General features: G+C 46.5%; 1 protein-coding gene across 3 annotated transcripts in view; it reads left to right on the top strand.

Annotated features, from left to right (window-relative positions):
• The window catches only part of SYN3 (synapsin III), a 279,822-nt gene that overhangs the window by 222,881 nt on the left and 34,182 nt on the right, over positions 1-22,759 (top strand). For all 3 annotated transcript variants that reach the window (XM_073324725.1, XM_073324735.1, XM_073324744.1), the window contains one exon: positions 11,051-11,113. In XM_073324725.1, coding sequence (XP_073180826.1) covers positions 11,051-11,113 — 63 coding nt within the window. The remainder of the gene's footprint in view (positions 1-11,050; positions 11,114-22,759) is intronic.

Genomic DNA, 22,759 nt, shown 5'->3' with positions numbered 1-22,759 from the left:
AATATGGGTCTGTCTGTAACAAAGCATATATTTAGCTGTTGCCACCCTCCTCCTTCCCATATCCTCTCCTTTTTGCTTGTCATCTCTTGCTCTGCTACATCTAGACTGTCAGCTTCAGAGGGGGCAGGGACCTCTCTTTTTATTAATCTGTAAATCACCAGGCACATCTGTGGAGCTATAGAAATAATAAAGAGGAACATGGTATTGTCCACTGAGTCAACAATTCTGCATAGCGCTGCTGTCAGCTCATGAGCTAATAAGTTAAAGTAAGGCACACACCCATTCCACATTCCACTGGACAGTCCTGACTTTCACATGTCTAGCCCGCATTTGGCAAAGTCAACTTGCAGGCTGCAGTAAATCCTGAACTTAGTTCAGACAGAAAAAAGATTGCACTGTATATGTCACGGCACTGCATCACAAAATGATTTCTTTCACGTCTGGATTAAATCAGCTTGTTGTATTCTATGGGAAACCCAAAGCTCTTATCTACTCCCTTGCTCCTCCTGTTGGTTCCCCTCTGAATTTGCACAGGAAAAGTGCTGGACACTTCACACTGCTCAAATATCAGGATCTTTTGACTTTTAAGCATATGATTAATATCCGTTATTTTCCCACACGGAGAAGACATCCCCATCACCCAGGCAAAGACAACTAAATAAACAGAGATCTTGTCCTTTGAAATAAAGCATTAGAACTTAATCTTCTTTCAAGGAGTGAACAGAAATTGTACAGCTCCAAGCACAATGGGGCCTCAATCCTGAATGAGGATTCCAGACACAACTGTAATACATGTAATTATAAAATAGCAATGGCAAATAGCAAGAGGACTGGTAATGACACATGGGATGGATTTGAACTGGCATCTTAGAGGTGAGAAGCATGGAAAGTTAATGGAAGATGTGCTCCTAAGTCACTTAGTTGCTTTTGAAAATCCCACCTATGGAGCCTTTAACTTCCAAGTTACCAGTTCAAATCCATCCTCTGGCGGTTAGTTACTGAAATCCACCCCTCACCAATGACTGGTGGCCTATGTAGTCTGAGAAGTGAATGCGTAACACCAGACCAGTTCCTGCTAAGCAGAGGTGCGATTCTGTGCTGCACTTCCAAGAAGCATTTTTGTTTACTCCAAAGAACTATAACATTTCTGTTTACCATCCCTGCTCCCCAGAGCCTTCTTAAAATCATCCGTCATGTTGCTACAAAGTTCTCTGTGCAATATAATAGTGATTGGAATGTAATTGTGTATATTGTGTGGTGGTTTGTAAGCCCTTTGTTTGTTTCCTCCACCTGCTGCCCCTATCCATGGGGTACTCTTCCAACTCCCAGTCTGTCATCCTTTCCTCATTCAAATCCCACCCATGGACTAATTTCTTCCTTGAAGCCCACTGCTGAGTAAAACAAGGCAAATGTTACAGTAAGGGGGAACTCAGGCTTCATCTAAGGGCTTGTTGGCATGGGATGTTACTGCATGGCAAGCCAGGGTGTGACTATACAGTGAACTAGCTTGCTGTGCAGTAATGGCCCGTGTGGACACTGCTACATTGCATCAAAATTCCTAGGGGGCGCTTTGACTGATTACACTTTACAAGTAGTAAAGTGCACACCGGGCCCTTTGGTGTGCTGTAGTAGTGTCCACACAGGGTGTTACGGCATGGCAAGCTAGTACACTGTAAATTCACACTCTGACTTGCCACACAGTAACATCCCATGTAGACAAGCCCGAAGATAATTCCTTCCCTTGGCACTCCTGGTTTACAGTGTCTTTCTGTTTTATTCAAGGCAAGGCCTCCAAAGGAAGACCTCTAATAACTGTGTCTGTATCAGGGCTGAGAACACTGTTAGAGTCTAATTAATAATCAATGCTAAGAATATTTCTGTATTTAATGGATATATCCAAAATCTCAGTGGTAGTTAGTGGGTGGGGGGTGGGGAGAGTGTCATAGTTTACAGCCATGTATTTTCAAAGGGGGCTTTATCCAGCCTCTGATTTTGCACACATCGTTTTACATGCACAGTTGTTTGCACACAAGTACCACAATATCCGTTATGTCCCAAAATGCAGTTAGTAGATGCAAAGTCCTTGTAACGAAGTAGCTTGCCCAGGGCCAGCCAAGCCTAGTTACTAAGGAGACACACCTGAGCAGGGATCAGCTGATTCCCCTCAAAAGAGCAAAAAGAGGCTGAGAGAGGAATGTTCAGGGCAGGGCCACCCAGATGTGGCAGGGGGAGAGAGGCAGTTTACCCTGGTGCCTCCTTTTGAGAGGCTCTCAGGCTCCCAAAAACCTCTGTGTGGCCCTGGCTCAGGGAGACCAGAGTAGAATACAGAGGCTGCTGGTAGCGCTTTGGCCCCAACAGAGGTGCCTGTAACTGGAAAGTGAGACTACAGGCAGGACAGGCCTGGGATTGACCTGATAAGAGGGTAAATGGATGGGTTTGAGAACTTATTTTGAATGCTGTTAATTTAATAAACCAGAACCTGAAAGATTTGTGCATTATTGAAGAAGTCCCTTGAAAGGGGAAACTGAGGCAGGGGCTGCTTGCAGGTCTGCCCTGAGGCCACAAGAGGGCATGCGGGAATCAGTCACCCTATGGCACTGGTGTAGCTGGCAGAATCCAAGACCTTCCTTCCAACAAGGAAGGCATTTTGATGGTCCAAAAGGAGAGAAAGTAGAGGATGTGGTCTGTCTTCTGGCCGAGCAGCAGCAGAGGATTCAAGCATTCCTTCTGCAGCTCCTGCAGAGTCATCAGGCAACCCGGGCGGTGCAGCTCACGGCACAGCAGCAAGAGCAGGGAGATCGCTGTTGTCAGCAAGTGAGGAAGTTCCTGCTGTGTTTGAGATGTGGGAAGCCAGGACACAAAGAGCAGAGTGCCCCAGGTGGCAGTGGGAGCACTCGGAGTGTGCTCAAGGAAGAGACACTCCAAGGGTGGTCTAGAAGTGGAAGGGCCCATCCAAATGTTCCGTGTTGAGAGGTGGGGCGCATCAGGAGAGGCTGCCCCTTTAAGAATTGTAAAATGTAAAAGGAAAAGAAGAGGAGCAACAGGCCAAGTTGGGAGCATCCCCCTAAGTGGTACGTCACACATGTCCAACTAGGGCAAGGGTGAAGAAGACACCTCCCCACAAGGTGTTTCAGGTGTGGAGCGGGAGAACATGGGGTAAAAGGGGAAGAGAAAGATGGGGTCTGTGAGACAGGGAAAACCAGGCAGTCCCAGTGAAACAATCTCCAGACCTGTGGATTACCACAGGGAGTACTGTACGGGCTATTAGCAGAACCAGATCAGCTCCAGGGGCCCAAACTGGAAAAGGAGGAAAGACGGGCCCTTTCCCAGTGTAGGGTAGGGTCAGAAGGGATGACCAGTAAACTGCAGCGATGGTAAGGGGAACAGAAATACCTTGGGGGCCACATCTGCCCCTACCTCTATCATACAGGACAGTGCAGGAGGTCAGTAAGGGATTTCCCCCACCCACCAATGTATTCTGGAGGGGATTTTTAATCTTCTTCTTCTGAAGCATCAAGGATGGCCATAGCTGGAGATGGGATGTTGAACGGGGCAGGTCAGGACTCTCCTGTGGGACCAAGTGTACTTGTTATACCAATAAAATAAAAACCAGCAGGATCTTATTAAAGGGGAAAAGGCAAAATACCACATTTATTGTGAATACAGACAGAATCATAGTAAGCAGTTAGTTATAGCTATAACATTCCATTCAATCTCATATTTATTCACACATTCATTCATACACACACACACACAGGTTCTATCATAGTTACCAGCCTTAGAGTTGCTCATGCCAAGCCACTGGCCAGGTGGAGCAGGGCCTTGTCAGATGCTCATCTGATGCTCCTGGAAGTTGGTTTGCAGAATCAGACCGCAAAGTTCTCACTTTCTAGAGTCCATTTTTATAGGAATTTCTTCCTATGCCAGTCTATGGGAATTGCTTCATCATGCTGTTGCTGAATCAATCAGCAGATAGCACATTCCTGACGGCTCTGTGCTGCTAGATGTTATCTTGTTCTTTGGTTCTCCCATTCTTGAGGCTGTTGGGTGGATTCCAGTCTGCCCTCCGGGGGTCCTCTGGTTATTTCCACTTGACGCCTTCTTCAGCCGATGGACACTGGATTCTTAGGCTGGCACCTCCCTGATCATTCAGTTATTATCCACACCAAGCATCCATCCACATACATCCTCTATCTCTATTTTAATCACAATTATTAACAAAGCAAGATGAATACAACAAAAGGGCGGGGAGTCTCTGGGTGCTGTTTCTGTTGTTACAGAGTATTGCTTTGAGTCTCTCTCTGTGTGAGTAGTTGTTATTACAAAGAATTGCTTTGAGAACAGACTGTCTTAGAATGTACTAACGCAATTAGCAGCTTGCAGGTTTCACACATAGAGGGAGAGAAGCAGTACCAAAAACCAAGAGACCTCTTAATTAGTAATACTCTGGAATTTAAACTATGGGGAATCAAACTCATTTGTGATTTTAATACAGAACTTCTTTAATATGATCCAACATCCTGTCTCTCAGGTGCGTGACTGACTAGTTCTTGCTCATGTGTTTAGAGTCTAAGTGATTGCTCTATGTGCAGTCAGGAAGGAACTTGCCCCCAGGTCAGATTGGCAGTGAGTAACTTTGGGAGGAGGGGTGTTCCCTTCCTCTGCAGTGTGTGGATGAGACCCTAATAGCATCCCAATGCAATAGGGCAAGGGGCTCACTAATATCTGGTAGTGAATTCCAGCTGGCCTGACCAGTTCAGTGTGCCCCAACTCACTAATGTCAGAACCTGTATCTAAAATGTGTCATGTCAGATATCCATAGAAAGCTAATAACGTACTGATCATTAATTTTCTTTCTTGGTGTATGTAGGGGGCACAAATTCAAAATTACAAACATACTGGAAATTATGTTATCAAGGTGTGTCTGCTAGGCAGGGCTAAAGTTACTCCACCCTAGACAAAGGAATGTGGTTCTGATACATTGAAGGTATTTCCAAGGTACATTAAGAGACAATGGGAATACAAATTACACAGAAGGTAAACAGTATCATCAAAACAGCAGGGGGAGGAAATTGCAGGAAACAGATCAATTTGCATGATAGCAAACACCCGTGGGGAAAGAAACCAGCACAGAATTTCCTTCACCAGACTCCATGTCAACTTCCACACATCTTGAAAGAACTTTACTATGGCCAGGGGGGTGGCGGGACCTTCAGAACAATCCATTTCAGAGGTTCACTGGACTGTAAAGAAAGGGACAGAGAACTCCAAGTTATCTTTCATCTAAGAAGACAATGGAATTTAGGACTTTGTGCGCGATCCTGACTGGAGGGTGGGCAGCCCATCTTGCTGGAAGGTAGATTGATATGGAAATGACCTTGAACAAAGGCTGTAGCTTGTTTTATTAAGTTTTAGCCTCTAGAGAGAGATATTTGCTTGTAACCATTTCTAACTATCCTTTATGCTGGAACTCACTCAAAATCCTATCTCCTTTGTTAATAAACTTGTCTTACTTTTAATCTAAACCAGCCCCATGCTGTGTTGGATTTAAAGTGAATGTTAACTCCAGTTAATGTGCCAAGCTGTTGGGTATTGTATCTTTAAAGGAATGAACAAACCTTAATATCTCTCTGAATGGTCCAGGAAAGGGCTGAACATTGCAGAGCACATGGCTTGGGGAAAATTTGGGACAGAGATTTTGGGGTCATCTTGCCAGGTGTAACCAGAGTGTAACTGGGATATAACAAGCAGGCTGCTGGAATCAGAATTCCTGAATCAGAGCTGCGTAACACAGAGACATTCAGTGAAAGCTTGTGCGCTGACTGCAGAGGTGAAAGTAAGCCGGTCCGGTCTGGCGTACCGGCAAGAGCCAGTACGCCGTGCTTGACTGTGGGACCGGCTTCCCCAAGCTGGTGCTTTAAAGGGTCCCAGACTCCCTGCAGCGGCCAGAGCACCGGCTCCTTTAAAGCACCACCCGAGCCCCGCTGCCAGACCCCTGGGGTAGCGGCGGCAGGGCTCCGGTGGTGCTTTAAAGGGCCCGGGGCTCCAGCTGCTGCAGGGAGCCTCCGGCCCTTTAAAGTGCCCCCTGAGCCCCGCTGCTGGAGCCCCTGGGGTAGCGGTGGCGCTTTAAAGGGCCTGGAGCTCTGGCCACTATGGGAAGCCCCGGGCCCTTTAAAGCACCACCCGAGCCGAGCTGACGGAGCCCCAGGGTAGCGGCGGCAGGGCTCTGGCAGTGATTTAAAGGGCCCGGAGCTTCACTGCGCTAGTGGCAGCCAGAGCCTGGGCCCTTAAAATTGCCCCTGAGCCCCAGGACTCCCAGCTGCCTCTGCAGCTGGCAGCTCTGGGGGTGATTTAAAGGCCCAGGGGCTCCCAGCTGCAGCCAGAGCCCTGGGGCCTTTAAATCTTGATTTAAAGGGCCCGGGTATTTAAAGGCCCCGCCTCTTCCAGTCAAGGCCACGCCCCCTGCTCAGGACTCTGGAGTACTGGTAAATCCTTTAAATTATTTTCACCCCTGGCTGCCTGGGAGCATCCTGACAAAGGGTGCTGCAGCAACAGAGCATTTTGAGGAAGTTATGGGTACAGGGCAGGCAGTGACCCAACCCCTCACCTGGATTGCACCCGAGAATGTGAGAGAGGGGTGGGGGCCACTTTCTAGGATTATCTATATCTCATTTAATGAGTTCCCTGCCATTGCAGGGGCCTCAAGCATTGGTGCACCTTGGTCCTGCCTGTGCACAGCTCTGCTGCTGGCACATATTAATCTAGTCTCCTGTGGGCTGTAATACTTCGGTCTCATTTTGGTTGTTGGGTTTCGTGTGCAGCTGCTGGGTGGTGTTGGTAGCCTGTGATGTACAGGGGGGTCAAACTGGGTGATCTGATGGTCCATTCTGGCCTTAAACTATGATTCCATGAAAACAGAGCTGTTGCAGGCTCGGTAAAGGATATTAAGTCAAAGAGAGGATCAGTTCTGGAGATGCATGACCAGGATGTGGAAATGCCTAAGGAGTGGCAAGACAAGGCTGCTGGGTGTGAACAGGACATGACTGTGATGCTTTGGGAGAGGCCATTAACAGGTTGCTTTCCTCAAAGGAGAGGTATTAAAAGGTATTGGCAACTTTGGAAGAAGCCAGGCAGCTGGCCTGATAGGAAGGGACAAGCCAGCCACAGATAAGCAGGGCTTGGAGCGACAAATCAAAATGCTCGTGGGCAAAAGAGATGAGTTTCCTCTCCAAATAGCAGAGATGGACACAGTTCAGGAGAGAGAGCTGTTTCTCTCCAAAAGTAGTCAGATGAAAGGAGAGCTGGGTAGAACTTGCCCTGTGGTGTGCAAGGATCTAAGTGGGGTAGGAGGATGTAACAAAGTGACTTGTCCCTTCAGGGCTTGAGACCTGGGGCCAGCCAACTCTAGTTACTAAGGAGGCACACCTGGGCAGGGATCAGCTGATTCTCCTGTAAAGAGCAGCAGGATACTGCAGAGTCCTGAGTGGAGCATAGCGACTGATAGGAGTATATAGGCTCCAGCAGAGAAATCTTGAACTTGGAAGTGAGACTACAGACAAGTGAGACTACAGGCAGGAAAGGACTGGGAGTGGCCTGATAAGAGAGTAAATGGATGGACTCAAGGGAGAACTTGAGAACTTTATTTTGAATTTTAATTTAATAAACCAGAACCCTAGAAGGGGTGTAAATGGGCAAACCGGTTTGTGCATTATTGAGAAGGAGCCCCTTGAACAGGGGAACTGAAGCAGAGGCGGCTTGCAAGGCTACCTTAGGGCACAAGGGGGCATGCTATGACAGTCACCATTCACATGTGAAAAGGATAATACACCCAAAGCAGTACACTCAAAATTAGGGACCATAATTTTGCAAATTTGGCCCATGGTGTCATCAGTGGCCTATATTTTATGCCTACTGCATCGTTGCAACAGAATGTGGCTTTGTTGAGGCCCAGTTCAGCAAGGTACTTAAGCATGTGCCTAACTTTAAACCAGCCTTAACCAGGGGTCTCTAAACTGTGGTGCATGCCCCCTGGGGATGGGGGGGGCAGAGGAAAGTTTGGGGGGTGCACAGCAGGGCCCAAGCCAACCCCCAAGGAAGGGAGTGCCACCAAGCCCCACTCTGGTCTCAAACCAGCTCTGACCCAAGCAGCAGCTCCAATACACCCCCGCTCCGCCCCCAGCCCAGGTCCAGCCCCAGCCACAGCTCTGCCCTCATTCCCTCTCTGCCCCCAGCCCAGCTCCACTTCTAATCCAAGCTCCTCCCCTCGCTCCAGTTCTGCCCCCAGCTCCACCTTCAGCCCAAGCTCTGCTGTTGAACCAATTGTGCCATAATGGAGGGGGACCATGGACAGATAAGGAGGGGAGGCAACAGGAAAAATGTGGGTACCACTGCTTCAAACCCACAGTAATCTCCTGGAAGTCAGCAGGACCACTCACCTGGTTAAAGTTAGGCTTGCCTGCAAACCTTATTCCATCAAAGGCTGAGTGTAAGACAACCCTAGAATATATTTTATAGCATTTTAATGAAAAGCATTGTTATGCAAATGAAGTAACATCAGTTGCAGGATGACTGGCCAAGTTATGTCTGATGTCACAATCCCATCCCGTAACCCACAGACATTCTGTACAGTACAGACTGTACCCCAAGCTTTTCAACAACTGTGCACTTTTTAAACACCATCCAAAGTTATTTTCCCTGTTTGTCCACAAAAGAGACTCTTTAAAAATTAAACATGTTGAAGGACATTGGTTTATTTTGTGCATGATTACAATACAGATATGCTTTTGTTGTTAAACTCTTGTGTTGTCATTTGAATGCGTAACATACCACCCAGGACAACAGTGACTAAGGCTGTATAAATATACAGCTCAGGGTTCTAATTATTCCAGTTCTGCTCTTGTGATGTCATCTGACCTTCTTGGGCTCTGTGTGTGTATAGCCTTACAGCTACCAGTTTTATACTTTCTCTACCCATTTAATCAATCTGTCTGTCTATGGTGCCTAGTTTGCTAGCCTTCTATCTAGATAGATATGTAGAGGAGATTTTGGGGTGAGGACCAGATCCCTATCTCATGTAAATTGGCATAACTCCATTGACTTCAGCAGAGCCTGGCCAGTTTACACCACTTGATGCTCTGGCCCATATATACAATACAAAGTGATTACAGGCTCTTGTTGCTTTAACAGGCTTGTTCCTGTGAAGTGCTGAGTGCTTACAACTCCAAGTGACTTCAGCGGTACTCCGTCATCACCAGGAACTCTTAATAAAAATACAGCTTCATAACACCAAAAAAAGTAAAATTGTCTCCCTCTTTCATTGAGCCTTCCTTGACTATCCTCAGCGACTCACCACACAATGTCACAGATGAAGACGACACCCAATTCTATATTTAGGGCATAGCAGCTTCCTGTCCATATAGACAATTGGTAATTAGCACAAGAACAATTCATTTCTCTATTTCCCAACTTAAGCAAATAGGAAAGCCATTTATCTGTTCAACTTCAACTCACTGCCACCACCATATCTGCAGGTTAACTGTTTAATTAATCCAGCTCATGCTTCATGCATTTAAATAAAGACAAAATGCTCTAAATCCCATTAAATTGGGCAAATGTGCAATAAAAATACAGTGGAGTGTATGGCAATGGGGGGGCATTCAGATGACTTAAATGCACTAGTACATGATAAGGTGCCAGATGATGGTATCACAGAGAGATGCAAAAATGCACCCTATGGTGCGGGGTTTAAGTGTGACGTCCACAAACTTTAGGCAGAGCAACATGAAACAAGGTACGGCGTTATAGTGTCATATATGGTACATATTAGGCTCTTCACAGCCCTGTAAGAAAACAGGCCCAAAAGACTACATGTTTTAAGGCCCCGATCTTGTCAGCTGATCTGTGCAGGTGCACACCTACACCTGCATGGAGCCTTACTGAGGGATGGTTATGCCGGGGCGGGAGCCCTGATGAAGTCAGTGTAGCCCCCTAGCGGTGTGCCTGCATGGATCAACTTGCAGGCTCAACACACACACAAGAGGCAGTGAGACAGAAGGGACACAAACAATGTGAGTTTTTGTATTATATTATTTAATCCCTGCCCTCGCCCATTCTTTTGTTCCCCCTTTCAAGATATTGTGAATTTGGAGGCAAGAGAGTGAGAGAAGACACCATAAGCGGCATGTAAACTGCCAGCTCGGGAAGGCTAGCCCCCAGCCCTGCCCCTTTTGCCCAAGGCCCCGCCCCTTCCACTCCCTCTGCCCCCTGATGGAGCCAGGAGCCCCCGCACCGCGGCCACTGGCCCCCTGCCCCAGGCTGCCCCAGGCTGCCCCAGTTCCCCCAGCGCCGAGCCACAGCATGGGGGAAGACAAGAGCTGCAGAGAGGGAAGCAGGAGGGAATCTGGGAGCAGAGCCTGGACAGGGCCACGCCTGGCTGTTTGGGGAGGGTCAGCCTCTCCCAGCCTATGATACTTGCCCATGAAAGACACTGCAAGAGAGTTGTACTAGCGGATTGTCTTTGTGAGTTTGACCCAAGAGTTGGCATCCATTCCCTCCCCTCTTCCCCTCCTACGCACACATCACCACCATGCCTGGGGAAAGGAGAAGCAGGTGGGGAAGGAGAACTGCTGGGAGTTGGGAAGGGGTTTGTGAAAATAACTCAGATTCTCATGTAACCTTTGAAACACTGTGTTCCCCCATTGAAAACAGAAGGTTGAATATATAGGGAGGAAATGTGGGGACAGTGATAGGAAAAGTAAGGAACCAAAATAAAGGAGAGGGAGAGAGACTGAGAAAGGCCCGAACTGGAAGAAGTGCAGGCGGAGTGTTTGAAGCTGCTGCTTTTGAGGGAGGTTGACTCTGAGGAACTCTGCTTAGCCTCCATATCAGAATCATTTGGAGACCTGTGGAAAAAAAAATACTGTCCACTGTTTTCCCACAGGACCATCCTTCTTTGACCATGAAATGGTGATTCAGCTTCCCAGCAAGAATGTAGCTGGGCGATAAGAACTGCCACAGAGATATTAATAGGGTTCTTCATTCTGTCTTTCAGCTCACAACCCCAAATTTCCCTGTCGTGGTCAAGCTGGGACATGCTCATGCTGGAATGGGGAAGGTAAGGAAAAGCCTGACACAACTCACTTATTTTTACATCTCTATATATAGACATGTAAATTTACAGAGATATATTGTGTACCCTCACTCTGGCAGGGGTATGTACACTGCAACCAGCTGGGTAGGAAAGGGGTTAAGTTAAATAGCTTCTGCCATAGCTAGTCTGAGCTGCATTAGCTGCCAGTGTGGGAGGAAAGGGCCTTCAGCTGTGGCTCATTAAGAGGCAGGCATATATAGGGTGTGTGCGCAGGTGGTGTTGGGTTGGAGATTGTTATGGGTGGGTTAGAGAGGAGTCAGCTTTAAGCTATCAGGCTGGTCATTTTTGTGCTGTCTGAAAGGGGAAATATTCTTTATTGAGCACCTGCAAAGTGACCCTAGCCTGGGAGCTCACAACCTCCCATCGTCTCCTTGCAGAAGAGGGAGAAGCAGCACTGATCTTCTTGACCCTGTTATTATTATCTGACTCTATCAAATGGAAGCCCTTCAGTTATTTTCTCTCCCTACCAGAAGGAACCAGGACAGTTTGGCTGGCCCTTACAAAGGAGGAAGGCAGACTGCCTGGTTGCCTGCCAAGAGAGGAATCCTGAAAAATTCTTCCCTGCCCAAAAGAACCAGTTTGTTTTTCCCAGGTTCCCTGGGATCCTTTAGTGAATTAGCAACCTCTGTTCTTTGGGAGGGGAGGGTGGCAGCAACCCTTTTAGTCAAACATGCTCACAATGCATGTTGTATCTTCCATAGTCACCCCTGTTGCATTTACCATTATATCAAGGCATCCTACTTGTGTCCAGAATATAGTTTGTTCTGATTTGGGGGCGTTACCATCTCTCCTGGTTTTCCTTTGGATCCCAATAAAAGCTGAAGAAGAAGAATTACTAGAAATAGCCTAGCTTAAGTTTTTCACTAGAAAAAACAGGCTTCCCCCCCAAAATCACCTTTTTTGCCTAAACAGAAAACTCTGCAAGACCCAGGTTTAGTACAGCTTGTAGGCCTGGGCCCTGGAAACAAAATTATTCTCTAGGTTCCTGTCCTTCATATAGAAACTCCTTATCATTTTCTAGTGGCCCGGGTGCTCCATCTGTGGTTGCAAAAGAGGAAGCTGACTACAGTCCCAAGGCAACTGCTAGAGTGGTCTTGGGCATCAAAGAACAAATATTTAAATAAACAGGAAAACTAAATGAAATGAGTTTGTTTGGGTTTTAAACGAATACAGCTGTTAGGCTGTACCATACTGTAATGCAATAACCAGCGTAGTACTAGCCGTAGGTGGAACCACTGAATGTGGACTTGTGAGCTATTTGGCCAGGGAAATCCAATCAGAACAAACCAGAAGACAGGTGTACATGCTACTTTTCACCTAAGCAAAGGTTTCCAGCTCCTTTGGGCAGAGTGAGTATCTCAGGTGAACCACACCCCGGGACTTCCCTCATTGCTGTTCTATCACATCTGTAATGTGGGTCATAAATGTGTCGCACTTATACTGAAAGAAACCAAAGCTGGCAGCTGAGATGGTTGAAGAATCATTTAGAAGCTGCCCTGTGAGTTCACGTGGATGGCATGTCTCAAAGGACCACTGTATTCTCTTCAGGAAGTTGAGTGTCTCTCATCTGTATCAGACCTCAGATCTTTGTTTTCCCCTTATTCTTTACTGAGATTTTTGTGCCATTGCTGGTTAGAAGAGGTTTACCAAATAACATGTCAGAGCAAAAGAATATGCAATAGCATGGGGGGTTACATAAAAATTAGTTACAAATAGAGATAGTCTCAGTAGAGATGGGGTGATATGAAACATCCCAAAGCTATGGGGCTGTTCAGAGCTCAAGATTTAGATTAGCCTATTGTGAAGTTAGGGCCCACTTTCAACTGATTTTGAATACCACCCAAGTTCTGGGGTATTTGAACCTTGGGATTTGTTTGGGGCCCTTCTCCAGCTAGAAACAGCCTGAAGGGAAATTCATATTAATTTAATCAGCCTTATGCAAGTCACAGAATTTCCAGAACAAAAAAAAGGAAGAGAGAAGGTGAAGAGAAAATAGAAACCTAGCATATTTAAATGGCAAAAGCTTTGACCAAAAAGGTGTCCTCTAAAATTATGGTAATACAGCCCAGGTGAGGCTGCCAGAAAGGAACTACAGAAATGGATATTAACAGAGCTAAGGAGATAGTTGAAGAACATGTTATAATAATCAAACGTTCTTACAAACAACTCAGAAGCGGGACGCTTGCAGGAGAGTCAGTTAATCATTTTGACTACCACAGTGTAAATTCAAAGAAGCAATCAGAGAGGATAAGGAGATTACAGGGAGCTAAATTATTCCTGCGCATTGGTCTTCCCCACAGAAGACAATACAACAAGATAACTGCCCTGAGGATGCTCTTTAGTAGTGAAATGTAGGCACTGTTGGAGATAGAGCTTTGGTTTTGTTTTGAAAGAGGTTTTTGAACAGCTCAAGAAATTAATGTTCACCTGGTGGCTGATATTTGTGCAAAAGTGCTGGAGAAACTAAAGGCCAAAGTAATGAAACTACGGGCAAACATACACATTTCCATAGTCCCTAGGAGTCCCATCATGGATAAAACCTTATTGTGCTTGCATCAAAAACACTTACTAAAGTAGAGGGCTTTACCCACATTTTTAACAGGTGCTAACGGTGATCTTTCTCACTAAGAGAAATAATTGAGAAAATCATTACGTTTGAAGAGCACTAAAATGTCGTCCGTAATGGAAGGATAAAGAAATGAGTGAAGGGGTTAGTCAGTCCAGGTTATTTGCTTTTGTTGGTTTTTTTTGTATTGCAGTAGGGAGTAGGAGCCTTAGTTATGCACCCGAGCCCATTGTGCTAGCTGCTGTACAAACACAGAACAAAAAAACGGTCCCTGCCCCAGAGAGCTCAGCCACGGATTCACAATGTGGCCTTGAGCAAGTCATTTTGCTTCTCTTCTTCAATTTCTCCGTTTAAAAAAAAAAAAAAAAAAAGGAATAACAATGCTTACTGGACATTGATATCATAAGGATTAATTGGTTAGTGTTTGTAAATTGCTCTGAACATATAAAGGGCTGTATAAATTCTAAATATTTATTATTTTATTATAAAACACTGGGATGAACATTATATAATAACCAGCCCTTCACGTTCATATGTCCTTCATTTTCATGAGCCCTAAATTCCCACACAACATTTTTAAGCAAAGGGGGAGGGAGCTATCTCCAAAATTTAAATAAAAAATAACTAAACTAGGACTTATGAGGAATGAGCTCTGTTGGCATCTCTGACGCTGAAGGAGCAGCAGTCAGCACTCGTGGTCAAAATGGAAGACTTCATAAGCTCAGTGATAGTGAGGCTCACCAAGAAGTGACAGACTGCGTGTAAGGTCAGAGTGGAGAGGAAGGACTGGAATAAAACATTGTTTGAAATTTCCATTAACAAATCCGAGAAGATACTCCCAAATGACTCAAGCAGAGAAGGGGAGCGTTCTTCACGAAGAGAGATACTGTAGCCCCAATCAAACCCGCCACCTACAATACAGACATGCACATGCACCCATCACCATCATTGCCTCACATGCCTCTTCCAAAAATGAGGCCACCACCCTTACCTCATGAGCAGCTGCCTGCCCCTCATGCCCAGCTGGCACACTAAGCTTGCACCAAGTGGTTCTCTGTGCTGCTTGTGGAATTGCTCTGTCCAAAGTGTTAATTAGACAACATCTAAGGTTTTCAGTTGAATTATTGTAGAGGAATAATAATTCACCATTTAGGTGACAAGGGATCAGCAATAACAGAGGAATCTACCAACAGCCATGGATGGACTCTCCCTAACAGGAGGTCTCTTCCCAAGAACAGAACCGAGCCAGTGGACACTTAGTTAAAAATGGAGACATCTGCCAAATCAGGATATGATGCCGTCTGAGCCAATTTCAGCCCCACCCTGATATGGAGAGGGGGTCACTCTTGAGAAGTGAGGGAAGGTGAGAAGAGGCCTCCCTTCTTTCTTTCTCCAGCTGACTCTATCCCTGAGCCTTTTGGGAAGGGGAAAGCACTGAGTGTGTGAATATCTCCCAGGTGTGTGGTACCATAACCCTGAAATGCCCCAGGAATAGAGCCCACTACTGCAAATTCACTCAGAAAGCTTCTTCACCTCTCCCTGAGTAGACCATGGGAAGGAGACAAGTGTCAAATCTATCTGTACAGAGGAGAAACAGCACATATTTATGGGACATTCATTCATACATATATATATAAAAATAAGAGCAACTCTCTATATAGCTACTCTGATTTTATTTTTAGACCTCTCTAATTAGGCCAGTTTAAGAGCCACTTCAGATCCACACCAGCCTGTAATTATGAAAACATCTTCCCAGCTCAGATGAATTTATTGCATCGCAGAAGAAAGACTTGTTGTTCATAATAATGTGGTCAGAGTTATTTTTCTCTCACTGGAATGGAAGGATTTCTTTTTTTGTTCAAATATAGCACAAACTAAACAGAGCTACTATGTAATGTAAAAAAACCAGGGGGCTTTTATCAGGAAGGTTGACTCGTCACCTTGTCTCTTCTGGAACTGGAAATAGAACGTTCTAAAAATGAGAGCTTTGAAAATCCAGTGTATTAAAGAGGAAGCGAAAAGAGCAAAAGTCGCCTTGGTTTGTCAAGGGACAAATATTTTCCTAAATAGGGGACAAATAATGATTTAACATGTAACAGCACAGTCCAGTCATTGCAGTCTCTCTGACTCCTGAGTCAGGAGATACCACCCACCTTGAAAATAGCAGGAGTATCCCAGTTTTTGAACATGGGTCTGGTACCTTTTGCTGGACACGGAGAGCTGTGTCCAATCCAGCACACACAGCCTGCATTTGGGACTGCTAAAACCTGTGGCTAAGGCTGGCCTTTAATTAGAAGTGCTGTGAGGGAAGCTGTGAAGGGAAAATGCAGAGAAAATGTATTAATTATCATCAATTTTTATTTATTTATTATTAGGTGACCCTGGCAATGTGCAAGACAGTTCCAAATTTAATCTGAGGGTTAAATTCACTGGTGTCTGAGGAGGGGAGAGGATTTGTGGAAAGAGAAGGAGTCTGAGCAAATTTTGTGAGAATAGCCATTCTTGTGAGTCAGTTGTCCCAATATGGCACAAGCTGTTTAAGAACAAGTAAGCTTATGAGATGTTTGCCATTTGAGATGGAGGAAAGATCACAAACTCTGTTGATGCTGTGTGACTTCCATCATTTGGGGTGGAAATCTCATGAGAACAGCTAATAAGATTTTATCGTATCTGTCTGTCTGTTTATTACAAACCCATTGCTGCACATTTGAGTGCCATCAAACGCAAATCCTACCCAATTCAAACTTGAACCGATACCTTGTATCTGAACCCTAGTCTTAGCCCAATATGGACACAGATAACTACCTCATCAACCCATCTGTAATAGAAAGTGGGTTTAAAGTGTGGAACAGAGTCAAGTTTGGGTCACATACAGACAAAAAACTAATGCACTCTTCTCTTTATAAAGGACTACTATAATTATGTACCTGGCTGACAGATTCTTTGTTTGTGTGGCCACGTGACAAGTGAAAGTGAAAGAGGAATATGACTGAGTGTCTGCAGTGATCAGATTGGAGATAAGAGGGGATGTGATGACCCTGGGACTCTGGAGTCCGTGAACACTTAGGAAATATAAGCATGGAAATGGGAGTAATGGAACACTACACCTAGAAATCAGAGCTGGGAGGTGGAGAGACCAGAATTTCCTGTCAATGCCCCTCATTGCAAGGACCAGGTGTTCTGACTCTTTGATGCCATAAAGTGGTTGGGTGTCCAAATTGACTGAAATACACAGTGCTAATTTTTTAGGCTCCCAAGATCATTTGAAATTCTGCCTTGCAGGAAGGTTATATTCACATTTCTCTGTTAGTAGAAGGGATGTAGCATCACGGGATATGTCTACCCTGCCATTAAAAACCCGCAGCTGGCCCATGCCTCCTGACTTGGGCTAAGGGGCTGTTTGATTGTGGTGTAGCCATTTGGGCTCAGGCTGGAGCCCAGGGTTTGGGACCCTGCAAGGATACACTACAGTTCAACAGCTCCTTAGCCCAAGCCCCACAAGCTACAGTCAAATGGCCCAGGCCAGTTGTGGGTGTCTAATTGCAGTGTAGATATACTCTTAGCCGAGACGCCTGGGTTCCAGGATGGCACAGGGTCTTTTTCTCCAGTTCACTGTAGAAGTGAATTAACTGAATGAAGGCCACTTTAATTCTGAATGAGAGTATCCACCCAGGGGTTTAATTCAGATTAACTAATCCACTTCAAATGTACTCCTTTAGTAAAATCAGAGTAATTTTACTGAGTGTCCCCATGTAGACAAGCCCTCAGCATCTAGCAGGGAGGGAATACTAGCCTCAGGTCAGGTTGCAGTGGCCAGTAAAGGAGTTTCGTTAATGGCCTATGAAGATGCAATCCCTGACCAAAGGAATTGTGGCTGCTCTGGGTGTATATCCTCAAAGCTCCCTCTGAGCTCCCCAGTTCACTACAGTAATAATAACAGCATCAGTACTGTATACCAGTGTCCGAGAAGGATCTGATTCAGGGAATCTTCAGACTTCAGCAGGGAGCCTTCTCACTCAGAAAAGACATTAATCAACATCCCTGGCCAGATCTCTTCACAACAGGTCAGCAAAACTCTATAGCAAACAGCAGTGGATGGCTTTAGAATGAATCTATTACTGATCAAACAGCCAGCACAGCTTAGCAAATAGTCTAATATCAGGAGACTGTGTTTGCACTTAGCCCTGGTCTACACTAGGAGTTGAGGTCAAATTTAGCAACGTTAAATCGATTTAACCCTGCACCCGTCCACACGACGAAGCCCCTTTTTTTGACTTAAAGGGTTCTTAAAATCAATTTCCTGACTCCACCCCCGACAAGGGGATTAGCGCTGAAATCGGCCTTGCTGGGTTGAATTTGGGGTACTGTGGACGCAATTAGACGGTATTGGCCTCTGTGAGCTATCCCAGAGTGCTCCATTGTGACCACTCTGGACAGCACTCTCAACTCAGATGCACTGGCCAGGTAGAAAGGAAAAGGCCCACGAACTTTTGAATTTCAATTTCCTGTTTGGCCAGCGTGGCAAGCTGCAGGTGACCATGCAGAGCTCATCAGCAGAGGTGACCATGATGGAGTCCCAGAATCACAAAAGAGCTCCAGCATGGCCGAACGAGAGGTACGGGATCTGATCGCTGTATGGGGAGAGGAATCCGTGCTATCAGAACTACGTTCCAGTTTTCGAAATGCCAAAACATTTGTCAAAATCTCCCAGGGCATGAAGGACAGAGGCCATAACAGGGACCCAAAGCAGTGCTGCATGAAACTTAAGGAGCTGAAGCAAGCCTACCAGAAAACCAGAGAGGCGAACGGCTGCTCTGGGTCAGAGCCCAAAACATGCCACTTCTATGATGAGCTGCATGCCATTTTAGGGGGTTCAGCCACCACTACCCCAGCCGTGTTGTTTGACTCCTTCAATGGAGATGGAGGCAACACGGAAGCAGGTTTTGGGGCAAGGAAGATGATGGTGATGAGGTTGTAGATAGCTCACAGCAAGCAAGTGGAGAAACCGGTTTTCCCGACAGCCAGGGACTGTTTCTTACCCTGGACCTGGAGCCAGTACCCCCTGAACCCATCCAAGGCTGCCTCCCGGACCCGCCAGCTGGAGAAGGGACCTCTGGTGAGTGTACCTTTTAAAATACTATACATGGTTTAAAAGCAAGCATGTTTAATGATTAATTTGCCCTGGCATTCGCGGCTCTCCTGGATGTACTCTCAAAGCCTTTGCAAAAGGTTTCTGGGGAGGGCAGTCTTATTCCATCCACCATGGTAGGACACTTTACCACTCCAGGCCAGTAGCACGTACTCGGGAATCATTGTACAACAAAGCATTGCAGTGTATGTTTGCTGGCATTCAAACAACATCCGTTCTTTATCTCTGTGTCATCCTCAGGAGAGTGATATCATTCATGGTCACCTGGTTGAAATAGGGTGCTTTTCTTAAGGGGACATTCAGAGGTGCCCGTTCCTGCTGGGCTGTTTGCCTGTGGCTGAACAGAAATGTTCCCCGCTGTTAGCCACGGGGAGGGTGGAGGGGCTAGCCACGCACTGGGGGGGAGGCAAAATGCGACCTTGGAATGAAAGCACATGTGCTATGTATGTAATGTTAACAGCAAGGTTTACCGTGAAAGAGTGTACCCATTGTTCTATAAAATGTGTCTTTTTAAATACCATTGTCCCTTTTTTTTTCTCCACCAGCTGCATGTGTTTCAAGGATCACAGGATCTTCTCCTTTCCAGAGGCTAGCGAAGATTAGAAGGCGAAAAAAATGCATTCGTGATTAAATGTTCTCTGAGCTCATGCTGTCCTCCCACACTGACAGAGCACAGATGAATGCGTGGAGGCAGACAATGTCAGAGTGCAGGAAAGCACAAAATGACCGGGAGGAGAGGTGGCGGGCTGAAGAGAGGGCTGAAACTGAAAGGTGGCAGCAGCGTGATGAGAGGAGGCAGGAATCAATGCTGAGGCTGCTGGAGGATCAAACTAATATGCTCCAGCGTATGGTTGAGCTGCAGAAAAGGCAGCAGGAGCACAGACCGCCACTACAGCCCCTGTGTAACCAACCACCCTCCTCCCCAAGTTCCATAGCCTGCTCACCCAGATGCCCAAGAACGTGGTAGGGGGGCCTCCAGCCACCCAGCCACTCCACCCCAGAGGATTGCCCAAGCAACAGAAGGCTGGCATTCAATAAGTTTTAAAGTTTTAAACTTTTAAAGTGCTGTGTGGCCTTGTCCATCCCTCCTCCACCACCCCTCCTGGTGCTTCTCTCCTCCACCACCCCTCCTGGGCTACCTTGGTAGTTATCCCCTTATTTGTGTGATGAATTAATAAAGAATGCATGAATGTGAAGCAACAATGACTTTATTGCCTCTGTAAGCAGTGATCGAAGGGAGGAGGGGACAGTGGTTAGCTTACAGGGAAGTAGAGTGAACCAAGGGGCGGGGGGTTTCATCAAGGAGAAACAAACAGAACTTTCACACCGTAGCCTGGCCAGTCATGAAACTGGTTTTTAAAGCTTCTCTGATGCGCACCGCGCCCTCCTGTGCTCTTCTAACTGCCCTGGTGTCTGTCTGTGCATAACCAGCAGCCAGGTGATTTGCCTCAACCTCCCACCCCACCATAAATGTCTCCCCCTTACTCTCACAGATATTATGGAGTGCACAGCAAGCAGTAATAACAGTGGGAATATTGGTTTTGCTAATCTAACTGAGTCAGTGAACTGCGCCAGCGCGCCTTTAAACGTCCAAATGCACATTCTACCACCATTCTGCACTTGCTCAGCTTGTAGTTGAACAGCTCCTGACTACTGTCCAGGCTGCCTGTGTACGGCTTCATGAGCCATGGCATTAAGGGGTAGGCTGGGTCCCCAAGGATACATATAGGCATTTCAACATCCCCAGCGGTTATTTTCTGGTCTGAGAATAAAGTCCCTTCCTGCAGCTTTTGAAACAGACCAGAGTTCCTGAAGATGCAAGCGTCATGTACCTTTCCCAGCCATCCCACGTTGATGTTGGTGAAACGTCCCTTGTGATCCACCAGTGCTTGCTGCACTATTGAAAAGTACCCCTTGCGGTTTATGTACTCGGCGGCTTGGTGCTCCGGTGCCAAGATAGGGATATGGGTTCCGTCTATGGCCCCACCACAGTTAGGGAATCCCATTGCAGCAAAGCCATCCACTATGACCTGCACATTTCCCAGGGTCACAGCCCTTGATATCAGCAGATCTTTGATTGTGTTGGCTACTTGCATCACAGCAGCACCCACAGTAGATTTGCCCACTCCAAATTGATTCCCGACTGACCGGTAACTGTCTGGCGTTGCAAGCTTCCACAGGGCTATTGCCACTCGCTTGTGAACTGCGAGGGCTGCTCTCATCTTGGTATTATTGTGCCTCAGGGCAGGGGAAAGCAAGTCACAAAGTCCATGAAAGTGCCCTCACGCATGCGAAAGTTTCGCAGCCACTGGGAATCATCCCAGACCCTCAACACTATGCGGTCCCACCAGTCTGTGCTTGTTTCCCGAGCCCAGAATCGGCGTTCCATGGCATGAACCTGCCCCATTAGCACTATGATGCCCACATTGCCAGGGTCCGTGCTTTGAGAGAAGTCTGTGTCCATGTCCTCATCACTCTCGTCACCGCACTGACGTTGCCTACTCGCCCGGTTTCGCTTTGCCAGGTTCTGGTGCTGCATATACTGCTGGATAATGCGTGTGGTGTTTAATGTGCTTCTAATTGCCAAAGTGATCTGAGCGGGCTCCATGCTTGCCATGGTAATGGCATCTGTACAGAAAAATGGCGCGGAACGATTGTCTGCCGTTGCCCTGATGGAGGGAGGGGTGACTGACGACATGGCTTACAGGGTTGGCTTACAGGGAATTAAAATCAACAAAGGGGGTGGCTTTCCGAGAAACTGAATGGCCCCCTCAAGGATAGAACTCAAAACCTCAAGGATAGAACTCAAAACTGGGTTTAGCAGGCCGTTGATTTCATGGAGGGAGGGAGGAGAAAATGAATACAAACAAATCTGGTCTATTTCTTGTTTTGAGCCACTTCATCTATCTTTATACATCTTGCTGGCAGCAGACTGTGCAGTACGACCACGAGCCATCGTCGTCTCCTGGGTGTTCGGCAGAAGATGGTGCAGTATGACTGCTGGCCATCATCTTCTGCTGGCTGCTGATTAAAAGGCAGTGCACTGCCGGTAGGACTCAATCGCCATGAGACGAAACTTAAAAGGGAAATGACCTGGCTGAGTCACTCCCATGTTTGCCTAGGCGCCCCTGACCTCATCGAGGTCAGTTAAAAGAGCACCCAGGACTACGTCGACGACGGCTACCAGTCATACGGCACTGTCTGCTGCCAAAAGGCAATAAATTGCTATGTGTAGCAATGCAGTACCACGTCTGCCAGCACCCAGGAGACATACGGTGATGGTTAGCTGAGCGGGCTCTATGTTTGCCGTGGTATGGCGTCTGCACAGGTAACTCAAGAAAAAAGGTGCAAAACGATTGTCTGCCCTTGCTTTCATGGAAGGAGGGAGGGAAGGGGGGCCTGACAATGTGTACCCAGAACCACCTGCCACAATGTTTTAACCCCATCAGGCACTGGGATTTCTACCCAGAATTCAAATGGATGGCGGAGACTGTGGGATAGCTACCCACAGTGCAACACTCCGGAAGTCGATGGTTGCCTCGGTACACTCTGACGACTACATGCACGTAGAGCATTTGTGTGGGGGGACACACAATCGGCAGTATAAAAATGCTTTCTACAAAACCGACTTCTATAACTTTGACCTAATTTCGTAGTGTAGACATACCGTTAGTGTTTGCACACATTTACACAACTAATGGAACACTGGGTTTATCCATACTAGGATGCAGAAGAGAATAAATAGTTCCTATTAATTTTTTCTAGCTTCCTTTGCCTCTTTTTCACACTTTTTTTATTTTTTGTTCAACTCATAACATTTTAAAAGCTACAATTACCCACTGGCTAAGTGGAATGTGAAATATTCCTCCTGAGTGTGTTTGGCTCATTAGTGACA

The sequence above is a fragment of the Lepidochelys kempii genome, chromosome 1 (assembly GCF_965140265.1).
Source record: "Lepidochelys kempii isolate rLepKem1 chromosome 1, rLepKem1.hap2, whole genome shotgun sequence".
Lineage (NCBI taxonomy): Eukaryota > Metazoa > Chordata > Testudines > Cheloniidae > Lepidochelys > Lepidochelys kempii.
Note: the sequence above shows the minus strand (reverse complement) of the source record. Positions and strands in the feature narration are given on the sequence as shown.